This window comes from Eublepharis macularius, chromosome 17, assembly GCF_028583425.1.
Source record: "Eublepharis macularius isolate TG4126 chromosome 17, MPM_Emac_v1.0, whole genome shotgun sequence".
Lineage (NCBI taxonomy): Eukaryota > Metazoa > Chordata > Lepidosauria > Squamata > Eublepharidae > Eublepharis > Eublepharis macularius.
In genome coordinates this window covers 24,538,366-24,555,404 of record NC_072806.1, presented here as the reverse complement: position 1 = coordinate 24,555,404, position 17,039 = coordinate 24,538,366, and the positions used below count along the sequence as shown (strand labels likewise).

The following is a 17,039-nucleotide window of genomic DNA, read 5'->3' as shown; positions in this document are numbered from 1 at the left end:
GCCGCTGGTCAAATAATGTTAAATAATGCATAATAAATAGTCACACTTCTAAGATGCATGTGAAAAAGCCAGCTTGCTCAGAGGCTTAGTGAGGGCAGCAGGCCTCACAGTGTGGTACAGAATATGCTTCTAGTTGCACCCCAACACAGTAAAACTTTTTTAGCTGCTGTCAGCGGGGGAGGAGAAAATAAGAGATGTAGGAAACAGAAGCCAGCAGGATTTGTGTAAATCAGCTTCTGACATGGGCTTAGCAACTGTTAACTTCTGTTGGTACAATGTCAAATAATGCTATATCTTCTTCTACAGAAGACTCTTACAAGCTGTCCTCCCATCACCCAAACCTTCTCCCTTTAATGTTCTAATGCATTCCCTTTTATATGCAAATATAACAGGAGTGGGAAACAAACAATTCATCAGGAGGACTCGATGACCGAAGAACAAAACTGTACAAAGAGCCCATGCTTGTTGCAATTTTCATCAGATCTCTGTAGGAGCTTTGGTAAATACTGACGGAAAAGCAGTGTCAACGCTTTATTTCAAAGCCAGAAAAGATATAATGCTAAGAAAGTTGAAGGCAGTAGGAAAAGAGGAAGACACAAAGTGAGATGGCTTGACGAAGCCATGACTTTCAGTTTGCAAGACCTGAGCAAGGCTGTCAATGATAGAACATTTTTGGAGGTTATGAATTCATAGGGTCATCATATGTCGGTAGTGACTTGATGGCACATTAACACACATCCCTCTCAAGCATTACACCTCATCTGCATTCCACAGTGTCAACCAGACATCCTTAACTGGCAGCAGCTGCAACGCTGCCAATGAAAAGATACTAGCAAGGTAAGAATTGTGTTTAAATATTTTTTATTTCTTAATTTACATAAACGTCTATATTTTTAATATATATGTATATATATACTGGACTATTTCTTTCTTATACTCTGAGATTCACAATCCATTTCATTGCTCTTAAAAAATAAAATAGCCATTTGAATATATATATATTCTTGCTTCTGAAAGAAATCAGAAAACGATTGAGTCCTTCCTTGTATAACAAGAAAACATACATTAATGCTCCCCATTCCTTCACGTTATCAAAGTGATTGTTAAGTCTCGCTTTATGGAAACCGCAGAGCAAGAGATAAATCTAATATTTATGGGTGGAGGAAAAGATGGGGAAGGGGAGGAAACATTTTATCTTCCCAGGTTGCAGGGATACTCTTTGATATGTATGTTTATACAACGATCGTTCATTCTTCTGACGCTTTTCTGTGGCTGAGGTTCAGATAATCCAACTCTTCATTGCATTTCTGCCCAGTTTTTAAAGTCTTCACATCTGACTTTTCCCCCTAGGTAGTAGTGGTATACCTTTGCTAGTTTTTGCACTTCTTAGTGCGCTTTTAGATGGCAGTTTCCTTTGCAACGGTAGCACCAATGAAAGTTGAACAGGAAGGACCTCCAAAAGGTGCTTCAGTTACCTAAAAGGGATTGGCACCGATCTCTTATCTTTATTAGCCGCACAGATCTAACTACTGTGTTTACATTAGCAGCTTGAGGAGACCCACTGTCTAGAAGTCTTCCCGGGAATAAGTGGCCAAAGTGAATTAGATGAACGCACGAAGATGTCTTTTACACAGTCGGATTGTTGGTCTGTCTAATTCCGTACTGTCTACTCTAATTGGAAGCAGCTCTCCTACATCTTGGGCAGAGAAAGTTCTCTTCCAGTACCTGCTTCCTGAGATTTCCTACCTGGCGGCTGAACCCAGGACCTTTTGCACGCACATAAAGAGTTCTAGGACTGATCCATAACCCCTCACTCAGAGAACAGCAAAGGTGACTGAACGAAACCTGAATACGAGAAAGCAGGAGCTCAGTAAGAACCTGTCATGGAGGTGGTTGAAGAAAAATCCGTCCAAAGCCCCGCTAGATAGAATTCGGTACCGTTAACCCACTAATCCTCACCGTTTTACTGAGTTCGACGGTGTCAAATGCAGCCTACTGAGATCTTCCTTAGGATGGAATTTTGTTGCTTGTGGTCTTCCTCTCTTACTAAACCCGCCAAGGAAAAGGGTGAAAACTGAAGTTTGGTGACCGAGGGATTCCTAGTGGGTCTCGGGCCAGCTGCCCTTCACTGAAATTGGAATGTGTGTGGCTCATGCCTACAGTTTTCAAAGAGCAATCAATGATCTTATTCCTGTACTGTAAACTTCAGCAGCAAATCCCAAACGAAAGCAACAAGAAGTTAAGGCTCCCAACCCTCTCTCCTCTACCCCCCCGAGGCTGGCGAAAACGTAGCAGCTTTTTCATAACCTTTTGTATTGAGCAGGAGAATATGGAGGATGCCACCTTTGAGAAACGGCTCCTTCAGCCAATGCTTTCTGCATGGAGAATCAGCCGCACTCCCAAGCACCGCCCCCCCCTCCAATATATTTGAATTTACTCCAGGATTTCCTAATGGAAATTTAACACAAAACTCTTGCTGGTCCAAGATAGCTCCAGCAGTAAACTGTTAATGCAAATACACCCTTAATTAAAAAGAAGTCCATCTAGTCCCATTTCTTTCACCTTCTGCTGAGAGGGAGAGAGTATCTTAGGAGACTGAATAAGCACGTATCGGGGCTCAATCCTTTGGCGAGGCTGGCTTCTCCAACTGGGATAACATCTCTGGCTGAAGATGGAGTTGCTGGCAAAGGCATCCAGGTGTTAAACAGGATGGAAGCTTGCCCCACGGAACAAGGCAAGGATCGCCATTGGCTGAAAGGCCAGCTGTACCACAGTCTTCCAGGTGACACCTACTGGAGGCACGGGGGAAACAATCCCGGCCAGAAGGATCCCTCGGGGCAGGGGTGAGGACCACCTTTGCTGATGCAGGTTAAGGATGCCCACCTATGCCCTCCATGTAGCCACAGCCAATGTGTTCTGCAGCTGAATTTTCCTCCGGCTCCAACCGCAGAGAGACTGGAGAGGGGGAGACCTCCACGCAGGTGGTCATCTCGATGCCTTGCGGCAGCCAGAGCTCACAAAAGGTCTCCTTCATCATCTGAGAAGGCAGCTGCAAATAGGCAAACAAAGGAGATGGTTACATTGGCGCAAGAGAGACAGAACTCCGCACAGAGAGATGCTTGACTCTGTATGCTGCCTTTTGTACTGAGACACAGGCTTGGACCATTAAGTGGATGTGGCCAGAATCCAGTGGGCCAGGAAACAGATTCTCTCTTCCAAGAAAAGGGTCACTTGGGTCTTTATGACCGACTGAATTGTGCCTTTAAGGTATGGGCTCGGCGACAGATTTTGTTATTTGAAAGCCAAATTGCTTGTTGTTTGTTGTTAGGGCTGGCTGCTGCTAATGAAAGTGTTTGTAGTTGACTCTGTCTCCCGCTGAACTGGTTGATTAAAGCAATGAAGTTTAAATAAAATGTTCATTGCATGAAGAACACAGTATCTCCCTGATTTCAGATCTAAAGAGAAGCGTAGGAACGCTTCCAACTTATCAAGAAAAGAGTGTAGTAGTTGCAACTAGTTGATATTGTTAGGAAAATTAATCGAGAGAGGCCAATTTGAATTAGGGCACATTTTTAATCAATAGGGCTAAGAGAACATTAATATTGTTGAGAAAGCATCATTACAGAGCCATTAATAGCTCATTGAAATCAGAATAAATGCTTAGCAAAAACAGAATAATAGCCCCACTGATTAAAATGTGCCTAAATTCTGTTGATTAATCAACTCAACTTTTTGGCTATTTTATCTACAAATTCAAGCTTGCAGGGCTAGTCACTGTTCACTTGCTGCTCTGTTTTCTACTTTGTACGCTTTTTGGATTCCGCCTTCACAAAACACATGCTAAAACATACACAATTACATTTCTGTAAGCCTGAATCCTTGGTGACCCTCTACTATCCCTCTCTAACGGAAAAACGTAATTCGGAAAAAAGGATTCGAAGATGCAAATTCCGATAGCAAAACAGGAGTTCATTCTTTTGATTTGGCAGCACTGTAAAAAGGTGGCGATGACTTCCCGTTTTGGATTTCCCACGTGCTAACCAGCGATCAGTTCTATTATAAGGTGGGTTTTCCCAATCCATTGTGTTTGGTTTGCTGGCAGCCCCTAAGAATCCTGCTCCAGTTCTAACAGCATGCTTGAATCTGTTGTGGACAAAATGTTTTAGCCCATGTCTACTTGTAGCAGTGCTTTTAACCCTCCTGATGAAACGCGTACAATCCCTGAATTTGGACTGCAAATATTTGACAAAGGAAATTAAAATACACAACGGTTAGCTTGAAACTGAGGGCTTTCTGAACGGAGACCTTTCTGCACCAACAGGAGAGAATCGCTTTGTTTGTTAATCAACTGCAAACACAATCAACAGGGAATGTTTTGTTTATCTGGTCCTTCCTGTTACAAGATGTATTGCTGTGGGCCGGTTCATACACAACTCAGTGACGAGGCATTTCTCTGCATGAACATCAAATGCCACGTTTTTCAATGGAGTGAACATATGTGTCCTTATTTATATTCAGACCCTCACCCCATCTCAGGTGTGACTGGCAGCAGCTTTTGAGAATCTCAAGCAGAATGAAAGAACAACTGAGATTCTTTAGCTCGGGATGCCAGAGATTTCTAAGATATTTTTCACCTCTACACTGTGCAAGCAGCCAGTGCAGCACCCTCCACTCCTCGCAATAAATTATTCCATCTGGAAGGAAGATAAGGAAGGAAGAGAAAGTGGCAAGACAGAAAAGATTAAAATGTCAGAGGAGAGGAAGGAAAGGAAAATGACAGTATTCGTTTTCTATTTCCTTTCCTCATCTCTTTGTTTTTAAGAGACAGCATCTCTCCGTATTCAATGACATGATGAGCATGTTGTGGGTCAGGTGGCCTGAAGCTGTGGCAACCGTTTTCCCGAAAAGAAAAACACAGAAATGTTTATGCACACAGGCGTGCAGACACACAAGTTTACTCCAGCGGCATTTCTCAAAGGTGGGTCACTCACCGCCTCAGACTTTCACAGAAGATGGAGGCATCATGAGCTGATTTACCCTAGAGAGGAAGGGAAAAAATGTAAACATCAGTTGTGTAAAAATACTTCCCTGCCCACAGACGCAGAGGGCAGATGTCTGTATGTCCACCCTCCTGCCCCGAAGCCCGTGGTTGGAACGCATCTTTTTTAAAAAATAAACAATCAGTTCTGAGACAGAAAAAATAAAGAAAATGAGTAAGTAAAATTCATTGCCCAGTTGTGCCTTAAAGGAGCTGCCCCAAGCCATTCCACAAAGGCGACTGGATGTGTGTTTTGTTAGCCACGACACCGGTCAAGGCAACATTTCACTTCTGAGGACTGACAAGGGCCCAGCCGGTCAATTCCCTGCTGCTTGCTCAGAGCCGAACAAGGTCACCTTGGTGTGGCAAAGGTTTTGCATGTTCATGGATGCCCTTTGACTGACACTTTGCCATTCAACAGGTTTGCCACTGACAAAAAGTGCTCCTCTCCCCTCCTTAAAGTGTATTGTCTATTATAACAAAAAAGTTATTGTAGGCTAAGCTCTTCAGTTCCCCAGCTCATCCCACGTTTCTGCCCGGAATACTGAGCTTCTCTCAAATGACGGTTCTGTTGTGCTCTGTGCAAAGGCGATTAAAATTCTGCCTCCAGGAAAGCCGGATCCTATGACCTGTCAGAATTGCATAATGAGCGCACATTTGCATTTCTCTTATTTTGCATCATTCATTCATGGTTTTAGAAGTCCAGGGGAGCCGGCTGCTGCCCAGAAGCCAGGTCTGCAAGCCGTGGAAGTCTTACTTTTGAACATATCGTTGCAGCCCTAACAGCTAGAAGCTTGCATTTGGGGGATTTTAATTTTGTTTAAATGGATTGGATCAGAGTACACACGGGGGGAGGGGGGGGAACCTGCTAGGAAGTTCTCCAAAAACATGGCAAAGGTTCCAACTTACAGTCACTGATACCCCGACTTTAAGGGACTTAAAGCAGCCGGTACTGGGAAAAAACTCTCTGCCTGAAACCCTAGAAGGCAGGCAGCTGCCGGTCAGAGTATACAATGTTACGTTCGGTGCGTCAGTCTCGCTTGCGGTAAGACAGCTTCATACAAGGACCGAGTGCCATGTTACACTGGAGATCAGTCACTGGTGTTTCTATCATGTACAGGTTAAAAAAAAGAGTTTGAGGGTATTAGAAGGGGCTCAACTTGGATTGGGGCCGTGGCTTGGTGGGTGTTTTACTCTGTCCCTTTGTGCTGCTTACTTAATATAAGTCTCTCTCTCTCTGGGCCAAGCTACAAGTGACGAATGATACTTGAACGGCAAGAAAACAGACTCACATGTATTCCTCCCTGTTCACTTGACATGTGAGTCTGTTCACTTGCCGTTCAAGTATCATTCCAAGACCAGGGGAGGACAAGCCAACAGCAAGAGATGGGCAGTGCTATTCACATGTCTGAGCATCCGAGCCGTACATATCGAAGTGATTGAGTCCATGGGCGCCTCCAGCTTCATAAATGCCCTCAGAAGATTCCTTGCCATACGGGGACCTGTCAAGCTACTGAGGTCTGACCGTGGCACGAACTTCATCGGCGCCTGCAAGGAGCTGGGAATCAATGGAAGCACAGATCTTGATCCAACCCTCAGCAGCTACCTGAGTGACCAGAACTGTAAATGGATCTTCAATCCACCCCACGCCTCTCATATGGGAGGAGTGTGGGAACGCATGATTGGCATTGCGCGCAGAATATTGGACTCTTGTGCTAGCAGGAAAACCTTCTCTCACTCATGAGACCTTGGCTACCCTCCTGGCAGAGGTGTCCGCTATCATCAATGCCAGACCTTTAGTTCCAGTATCCTCTGATCCTGAGAACCCTACCATCTTAACACCAGCCACCTTGCTGACACAGAAGACAGGCACCTGGCCTGCACCTCAAGGAGACTTCATCATCACTTGTAGCTTGGCCCCTCCCCCTCTCTCTCTCACACACACACACACAAACACACCAGCTTCTATGTCAGTTTGAAGAGATGTGCTACCTCTCCCTACTTGAGCACTGTTTAAACAGTTTTAATTCTACAGTTTTATGCTGCACTCTGATCTTACTTTCTTGATCCTTGCTCTCTGTTTTACTGTCTCTGTTGTATTTTAACTTTGTTAAAAACTTGACTGTTGGATGTTAAACTTTGGGATGTGAAAAATGACAGCAGATGGGGGTATAGATGCTTTAAATAAATCAATATTGGCAAAGAGAAAGAGTTAATTTCCCTCCCAGCACCATAGCCTCAATCTGTATTGCCTTCCCACTTCCCATGGCTGCTTATTAAAATTTGTATACATGCTGAGAGGCTCAACACACAGGCTCACAATTTGTGGAATTTGGCCCTCAATCCAAACTCGAAAAGAGCATTACTATGCTCCGTAGGGGATGGCCCATCACTTCCTCCTGAAGAAATTAGTTGCTTTATAAGAAGACCCGCCTAAGCAATTCTGTTTTGGGGTGTTTTTTTTTGCAACTGCAAATATTTTTTTTGTTGAAAGGAGCTGGAGGAGGTAATCCTTCTGCAATTTCCTGGAAGAGGAAGAAATAGCTCTAAAACCATTTTCAACAAGGAGGAAAGTAAAATCGGGGAATTTGGAAAAGCTCTCTTTAAAAAAATTGCTACTAGCTGCAGTAGCTTTAAAAAAACTCCAATCCTTTCTCTTTGTCCCACATATATTTTGCGGCTTGCAAAAGATGCTCAGCATTTCTCTACAACCAGATGAACTGAAACTCATTCCATAAATCCTTGGGAACTGCTATAATTAAGGGGAATATGTAGCAGCAATTATTTTATTCTTGACTACATGCTTCAAAATGAGTCGTGAAGCATTTTGTATGTATGCAAAAGATTTAATCTGCTGCGGTGCCTTACTGGAGAACACAGAGGGTATATTTGCACATATCCCTCTGCCCCTGCTTCTCTTCCTCTGGGAAACCACTCCTTTCATCTGCATGCTGCAATTTCGCCTTGTGCTATGAAGTGCTCTGTTTGCATTGGTTTCTCCTTTCTCCATGTGGCAGCTGCTTGAAATGCACATTGTCTGAAAATCACAGCCCCAAAGCACCATCACGCAAGAGGTGTGGTTTTTCAAACAAGATGGCAGCCCAATAACCTCACTGTGTGGCAGCCACATTCCTATGAGAAGGTGAATGTTCATGGCAAGAGGAAGCCGCTCTCACCACATTTTTGCCTCCATGCAAAATTCAGAGATGGCCTCTGTTGGTTAGAAGACCGGGTTGCCATGGGGCTCTGCATCGTCTAAAACCACCAGGGAAATGCTCCAGTTGGGAATAAACTATCCTTACAGGATCCACCTACATGGACAGAACCAAAGCCATGTAGAAGAACAGAGTGGGGCATGACACAGGAAGTGGGCGAATGGACAGAGGAGCCACCCAAGGAAAGAAATCTTAGGGCCAAGCTACACGTGACGAATGACACTTGAACGGCAAGTGAACAGACTCATGTGCATTCCTCCCTGTTCACTTGCACTCCACTTGATCACGTGATCAAGTGGAGCGCAAATGAACAGGGAGGAATACACGTGAGTCTGTTCACTTGCCGTTCAAGTGTCATTCGTCACTTGTAGCTTGGCCCTACATCAATAAACTGCATGTATTTCAACTGGTTAAGCCACTGATACTCAGTGGCTCTTTGACATGCCACCTGTGGCTCTTCCACTTCCCGAATATCGCACCTGCCCCCATGTTTCAGGAAAATGGGCGAGACTCATGGCTCAGCAGGACTTTGGTTGGCTCACGTCGGGGACGGAAGGAATGTGGCTGTGTGGCTTGATAGTAATTGGAAAAGTGGCTCCGTGAGCCACAGAGTGAGCACCACTGGATTAAGCCCTGTGGTATGTTATTTATTTATGCTACATCTAGTCCCTCTTTCTCACTGAGACTCAAGGTGGATTGCATAGTGCAAGTAACTATGATCAACAGCTTGACATTCAATGAACAAATACAAGCATAAATCTGAATACAGAGATGAAACTTTGCTGAAAGAAAGCATAAGTAATTAAACTTGACTTAATGATGTGGAAACTATCCAACAGCAGCATATCTACATCAACAGTACCCAGTAGTATAGTCTACAGTCCCTGTCCCTTTACCAAAGCATCTTTCTGAGCCATCTTTCTGAGCCATTTCTTACAGCACAGTCCTGTTCCCTGAATAAAAAAGCCTACCTGAATCATTTAGTTTTTCATAGTTTGTGGAAAGCCAGGAGAGTGGGAGCTTTCCTGACTTCCACAGGCAGGCCATATTAGAACATCAATAGTTTTGAAGGAATCCTACTTGGTATGATGCAGTCACATGACTGAGTAGGCTCCATTTTAGAAGATGCATGCCTTCCCATTCGTAAGAGATGGGATGCCTCTTCCAAGATGGCACCCACCATCTACCGATAATTATTTTTAAATAACACTTATCTTGTGTCCAATTAATTGGATACACCCAGTTAGTCAATCAAAACATTTTAAATCAGTCAATACAAAAAGCAATCAGCTAAAAACTGCAGACGGACATGATGAGATTTGGAAGAAAAAGAAAACGAGGCAAGGACGACCACCGCTGAGCTAAAAATATTCCATCCAGGAACAAATCGCTTGGTATGACAGGACAGCAGCCTTCGAGGGAGCCAGGTGTGGTTGAGGAACTAGAGGCCAGATTGCCCAAAGGAAAATCCACCACCAAGACTGCTTTAAAATGCTGATGTCAGAGGCAGCAGATACTGATTCCTGCAGCCTCAGAAGCGCAGGATACGTGCTTGGGCATGCAATGAGGCACAGCACTGCCTCCTTGGAGCACAACTGGAGTTATTTTAGCAAAACCCAGAAGGATGAAGGGAAATGGGAGGAAAAGGACATTAAAAGGCACAGTCCTTTTACCTGCGAATCAGCCCCACTGAATTCAGGGGGCTTTCAAAAATGCACGGGATGGAAACGTAAGGGAATAACAAATAAACAGAACATTAAACCCATGTCCGGTTTTACTGCGATCTACTATAGTTAGCAGTATGTATTAAAAGCACAATGCTTTTTAAAAAAATAAATTAAAAAGTTGGATTCTTCTATTTCAGTCTGTCTCCCTTTTCAAAAAGAACGGAAAAACTTAGGACTCACGGCTTGCTCTGATGTATGCTTACCCTACTCAGGAGTAAGTCTCCCTTTGTGCACTGCATCCTTCAAGGGCCGCCTTAGTATCTCGGCACGTGTGCAGAATCCAACAGAAACCTCTTTCATCTCCCTAAGCAGACATAGCTATGCAAAGCACAGGAGGGGCTGCATAGTGCAAATCAGATGATAAAACTCCATATGGACATGGACATGGACATGGACATGGACATGGACATGGACATATATATAAATTGTAAACAAAAATGTTTTTGTTGGTTAGAGCAACTAAACATCCATGAAACAGATAAATTTAAAAAATGGGGGGGGGTTGCCTTAAAGCAATGGTCTTTAAATTATCATAAGTTACAACAATCCAGTTTGGTGTAGTGATTGAAGGGTCAGGGTAGGACTTGAGAGGCCCAGATTCAAATCCTGATTGCCACGGAAGCTTGTTGGGTGGCCTTGAGCCAGTCACAAAGTCTGAGCTTCACCTACGCTTACGGGGTTGCTGTGAGGATAAAATGGGGGGAAAGAGAGCAATGTAAGCCACACTGAGTCTCCACTGGGCAGAAAGGCAGGTTATAAATGAAGGAAATCATTTTAAAAACCTGTACTGCTTCCAGGCCTTTGCTTCACCAACAGTGTCTGAAAGCCCCAGCCAGGCTCAGCCCGGTCATTCTGTCTATGACTGCATCATCCTTCTTTCTTTGATTGTGATTTGTATGAATTTCAAGATCATAATCTTTTGAAACTCCCCCACCCCATCCGGTGCTCTTGATTTACCTCCCCCTTTATAGCCTCCTCAGTTCTCTGCACAAACTCCATTGCTTATTTTCAAACGCCTTTTCATACTCCTCCCTAATTACCTCTGAAACTTCAGTCAAGAAATTACCTTTTGGCTAAGTTTAAATTTAGTTGCTAAACCTGTTTTGCCTTAACAACTGGTGGAGAAATGTAGGTCTGATTTTTTCCCCCGCCAGAGACATCTCAAGAGGATAAAGACAAGCATTAAAAAAGAAAAGAAAATCAATAGTATTCTGTCCTGTTCTCCACAGGCAGTGAAGTTTTGAACACAAACCTGTTAACAGCCCCTCATGAAGCACGGAGGGCTCAGAACGAAATAAACTTCAAAAAGATCAATCTGGGTTTCCCCCCCCCCCGCCCTTTCAGTGGGCCATTGACTGAAAGGCCTTTAGTCAGTTTGCCAAAACCATCCCCTTCTGTCAGAGATGTATGAATTCACAATACAACGTACTACTCTTCAGTCACAATGCTTCCCAAAGTGGCCCCCAACAACAATTAAAACATCTAACAAAAACGCTGATTTATTTAAGACTACAATTTAGCAATTTACACAATTCAATCAACTGCCCAGCAGCGAGGCTCCAAAACTGTCGGGTAAAATCAAGCCAAAAAGGAACGATGTAACAGACAGAAGAAAGGGCGGGAGAGTGCCAGCTTGACCTGAAGATGGGGGAAATTTGGCAGTTTGGCCACCAGCTTTGAGGCCCTGACGGTAGGTGATGCAAAGCTTCAAGTGAAATGGGCAGGGCTGGGGCTCCACGGCAGAGAACCACACGGTAGGCAGAACATTAATTCATTTACTGACATACTCGGGGCTTTTTTTCAGCGGGAACGCGGGGGAACGGAGTTCCGGAACCTCTTGAAAATGGTCACATGGCTGGTGGCCCCGCCCCCTGATCTCCAGGCAGAGGGGAGTTGAGATTGCCCTCTGTGCCACCGAGTGGCGCGGGGGGCAATCTCAACTCCCCTCTGTCTGGAGATCAGGGGGCGGGGCCACCAGCCATGTGACCATTTTCTTCGAGGGCAACCCACTGAGTTCCACCACCTCTTTTCCCAGAAAAAAAGCCCTGGACATTCTTCATTTATAGTCCAGCTTTCTTGCTGAGACTGAAGGCAGATTACAAAATATAAAAATCAATTCAGACAAACAGCAAGACCTCCAATAAATAATGCAACATGACTAGAATTGCAGTACTAGAAAAAAAATGCAAAAAAGAAAAAAAAACTGTCTAAGGCAATTAGCTTCAATCCCTAGCTCTGAGGTAACAATTGCTGGGAGAGACCTTTCCTCTGCCCGAGACCAGTCTGAGAGTACAATACTAACGTAGAGGGTTTGATCAAAGCAGCTTCTTCTGTTCACCACCATGTCAAGGTAAAGTTTACCAGCCATGCCTTCTCACTGACATGCTAACTTTCTGCATGCAGGGAGAATTCTTTTGAATCCCGAAGCATTCAAGCTGCATCAGCCCCCATGGGGGCTTAGTGTTCAGTTTAGTGTTTAGCATGCCAGATAAGGTTCTGGGGAGACTGAACTTTCAATCTTCACACACTTCGGTGGTTTTGGATCAAGTCATTTCATCTCCCTATAACCTAACTCGCAAGGCTACTGCAAGATCAAAGGGAAGAGGGGATCAGCAGGTATGCCTCCTGTGTAAAAGAGAGGGCTCGTTTAAAAGACGGAGCCTGTCCACCTCACTGAAAACTAGGCAGATGGGTCTTGAATTAAATATCACAAAACCACCACTTTGCATTCTTGCACCACTGAAGTGCTGTGCGATGCACCGTTCAGTTTCTGTACCAGGGAAAACACACCCAGAAGGGTCTGATGCTCTGTTATAAAACGAAGAACTGTTTCTTCCTTGGCATCTGCACGAATCGCTTTCAAAAATGATACGTTAATAATTGCTCCATTGTGGCAGCAGCTGCTAAACTTTGCAAACATTTCCTTCATGAGACTATTCACACACAAGCACAGAGGAAATATCACAGCAAGGGATGGGTGAGAGGAAGCCTCCTTTGGAAGCTGTTTTGTGACGCACATGCAGGAAATGCATTTTGTTTCAACCAGTCAACCCGTCTGGAGTCTCCAAATTAGACACAACTATTTGGTGCGGACAAGACTCACTGGAAAAGACAATGCTAGGAAAAGCTGAAGGCAGCAGGGAAAGAGGAAGGCACAGCATGAGATGGATTGACTCAGTAAAGGAAACCACGGCCTTCAGTTTGCAAAACCTGAGCAAGGCTGTCAATGGTTGTTGTGGGTTTTCCGGGCTGTATTGCCGTGGTCTTGGCATTGTAGTTCCTGACGTTTCGCCAGCAGCTGTGGCTGGCATCTTCAGAGGTGTAGCACCAGAAGACAGAGATCTCTCAGTGTCACCCTGAGAGATCTCTGTCTTTTGGTGCTACACCTCTGAAGATGCCAGCCACAGCTGCTGGCGAAACGTCAGGAACTACAATGCCAAGACCACGGCAATACAGCCCGGAAAACCCACAACAACCATCGTTCTCCGGCCATGAAAGCCTTCGACAATACAAGGCTGTCAATGATAGGATGCTTTGGAGGTCATTAATTAATTGGGCCACCATACGTCAGAAGCAACTTGATGGCACAGAACACATACACATTTGGAGTGAGGAAGGACTAGGGAGAAGGTCCCGCTGATCTTCAAAGTGATGGTTCTATTCTTAGCTTTCTCTATCTGATTCCTATTGGTAAAAGAGGAATTAGACGATTTCGTGGAAGATGGACCTGTCAACAAAACCTCCATGTACAGTGGTACTGCACCTCTGAGTGCCAGCTTCTAAGGCGAGAGCGTTGCTGCCTTCCTGCCCTCTTTCTGGGGCTTTCCAGGAAATCTATGAGAAATAGGAGGCTGGACTAGATTCATCTACCTTCATCCAATCCAGCTAAACTCTTACATTCTTATTAGTCAGGTTAGGGAGGAATGGAACTTCCATTCTCAGAGGCAGCGTACCCCTCCAAATACCAGATCCTCGGGACAAAAACCAAGGGGGGATTCTTGCTTTCCTGCCGGGTTTGTTGGCTTTCAGGTCCACGTCTAATTGGATGCCAGACTAGAGGGATGTGCAGTCTAATCCAGCACAGTTTTTCTTACGTTCTTTTCCTGGCTTTGCAGTAGGTATCCAGACCACCAATGCTGGGTTAAAGTTAGCCCCAATCTTTAGGACATGTGTGGCAATCTTTATGAAATACAGGGCCTCTAAAAGAAATCTCATCCTATCTTTATCTCATCCTTTGCCCAGGGAGCTCAAGGTAGCTCCGATTGGATTGGGCTCATTTTATCCCCACAGCAAGCCTGTAACAGTAGGTTTGATAAAACACTGTAGCTGGTATAACATAGTACAGGGGTGGGCAATTGTTTTGGCTCGGGGGCCACTTTGTGGGAGCAGAGGTTAGCGGAGGGCCGCACCTTTTAGCGGAGGGCTGCAAAGAAATATTTGTTTGTCCATTCTTCATTAAACACATGACATTCATCACCGATTTTACGTTTTTTCGGAGGGTTCATGGTTTCACTAAAGTTGGAAATTTATAGATTTACTGTTGCAAAGACAAAATTCAAATTAACCTGATCAACCAGAATAGCGCGTATCTACACTGCACATGCGTATTGACGTAGCCGTCCTAGTGGAAAATACTAGACGAATCTTCAGTCGCGCACGGGAAGGAAATCTCGGTTCAAGACAGATTTTTCTGATTGTCTTGGTGGGCCACAAAAAACTCTGTAGGGGGCCGCATGTGGCCCTCGGGCCGCAATTTGCCCACCCCTGACATAGTAGCATAGAAACTGAGCTACAAATTAGGAATCTCATGGTTTGAATGTCATCTCCGCCACACAGTGGTCTCAGGCAAGCCATTCTCTCAGGCCCTCCATCTTCAAGCTGTGGATAGTATCTCACAGAGTTATTACAAGGATTACCTAAAGTTCATAATAGTCCAGTAGCACCTTTAAGACTAACCAACTTTATTATTGCATAAGCTTTCGAGAACCACAGCTCTCTTTGTCAGATCCATGCATCTGACGAAGAGAGTTGTGGTTCTCGAAAGCTTTTGCTACAATAAAGTTGGTTAGTCTTAAACGTGCTACTGAACTCTACTGTTTTGCAACTACAGACTAACACGGCTACCTCCTATAGATTTAAAGATCATAGATCAGATTTGGAGATATCAAACATTAGAGAGAACAGCTTGTGCCCAGGGTGCAGAACAGAACTAAACCCAGATCTCCCTGTGTCCGGTTCTAATACTCACAATACTACGCTGCCTCTCTACACTCACCTCTGGTACCTTTGACCCGGCTGACTGCCAACTCTTACAGGAAAAAATGTAACTCGCATAGACTATCATGTGCAAAAAACAAGACTCCACATATGTGAGGTCTATTTCACTCTCTCTCTCTATTATGAAACAGATGCATATTCCACTTCACATGGTGCACGTGTGATTTTTCCCAACAAGGCCACACTCCTTCCCTGTTCTGTGTTACTAGCATTTGGTAACTAGCAAACCACATCTGCTTAGGTTCAGGTATTGCACTACAACTTATTTTCTGCCCTCTTCTTAAAAGGAGGTGTAGGGGTCAAACTAGCATTTGAACGAGAAGAGAATGATCATCCCAGATGCACAATATGAGAACATAAAAAGAGACTTGGTGGATCAGATTCAGGCTGATTCCAGACGGCCCCTCGCCTCGCGAAATGTCGCACGTCGTCGCGCAGAAAACGCGAAATATCGTGTTTTCTCGCGCGAGTTTTGAGCGACATCGTGCAAAACTCGCGCGAGAAAACGCGATATTTCGTGTTTTCTGCGTGACGACACGCGACGTTTCGCGAGGCGGGGGGCCGTCTGGAATCGGCCTCACAGTCCATCTAGTTGAGCATCATGTTCTCCAGAGCAGCCGAAGGTGCCCCTGAATGCTTGATATTCCAAAGTTCACTGCCTCTGTACATGGGAGATCCATTTGGCCAACATGGCCCTTGATGAACCTATTTTCTATCCAAGCTCCACTGCGATCTTTCACCGTTCAAGAGAATTATTGTTTTGCAGGGCGTTAAGACACTTCATTGGCTTCCTTGAAAACAGCCAGCGTTCGTTCACCTAAAAGCACTAAAACTGAGTCTCTGAACAGAGATACCAACTCTCATTCCAGTATTTCCATGAGTGAGAGAAAACACAAACAGAATGCCAATGGGTAAGTTGAACTTAGTCTTGTTTTGTGTGGTTAAACATTAAGAGCTCTTTTCTGACAAACAGAGGAGGTAACTGTATAGAAAATCTGTCCAGTTTCAAAACAGATCTTGAAATGTTGACAGCTATACTCACCGCTGCAACGTTTCAAGATCTGCTTTCTGAGGGTCTCCCATTGCTGCAGGTCAACACAGCTAAATCCATAAGCCCACAGTGAAAAAGAATGAGCGTGGGAAGGAAATTTCCCCTTTCCCCATAACCCTGATAATGTGTATGGTATACAGCAGGGATGTTAAAGGATGCTATGATTCCATAACCTCAAAATTTACCAACAATACCCATCTGTACAAGACACCATACGCTAGGAACACAACACCCAGATTAATTCATTAGCAAAGACCGCAACCCTTGACCCCTCGTGACCCAGCACTGCTTATGATGAATGGGTTTAATCTTAAATTTATGTGCTGGAACGTATTACAAACGAATGTGCCCAAGGCCCCCAAACATACGCAGCCTTTTTGGGTCGATCTGGCGGCTGCCTTCAACGAGATAAACCAGGATCTCCTCTGCTTTAAATGGGGGAATAGAATTATTGACAAAGGACTCTGAATTTGATTAGACTTTTGTACCCAGGCGCAGATATTAAAGGGCGGGGGGAAAGAGGCCAGTGGAAGAGAGATCATAATTTGCTGCATAGCTGTTGGTATTTACCTCACAGGAGAGACAATTGTTATCAGCGGTACTGATGGCCCGGGAAGAGAAAATATTCATTGCACAATGATAATAAATGCCTTATCTATATGAGAGCTCCATTTGCTACTGCAGTCCTTAAGTAAAAAATGGCACTTTATCACAGAAACCAGGGAGAATAC

General features: G+C 44.5%; 1 protein-coding gene across 2 annotated transcripts in view; it reads right to left on the bottom strand.

Moving 5' to 3' along the window:
• Positions 1-844: 844 nt before the first annotated feature.
• The window catches only part of SPNS2 (SPNS lysolipid transporter 2, sphingosine-1-phosphate), a 133,792-nt gene continuing 117,597 nt past the window's right edge, over positions 845-17,039 (bottom strand). For both annotated transcript variants that reach the window (XR_008598425.1, XM_055001882.1), the window contains 2 exons: positions 4,992-5,038; positions 845-3,049 (listed from right to left, as the gene is read on the bottom strand). Coding sequence is in view for 1 of the 2 variants with exons in the window: in XM_055001882.1 (XP_054857857.1) it covers positions 4,996-5,038 (43 nt within the window). In the remaining variant the exon portion in view is untranslated. The remainder of the gene's footprint in view (positions 3,050-4,991; positions 5,039-17,039) is intronic.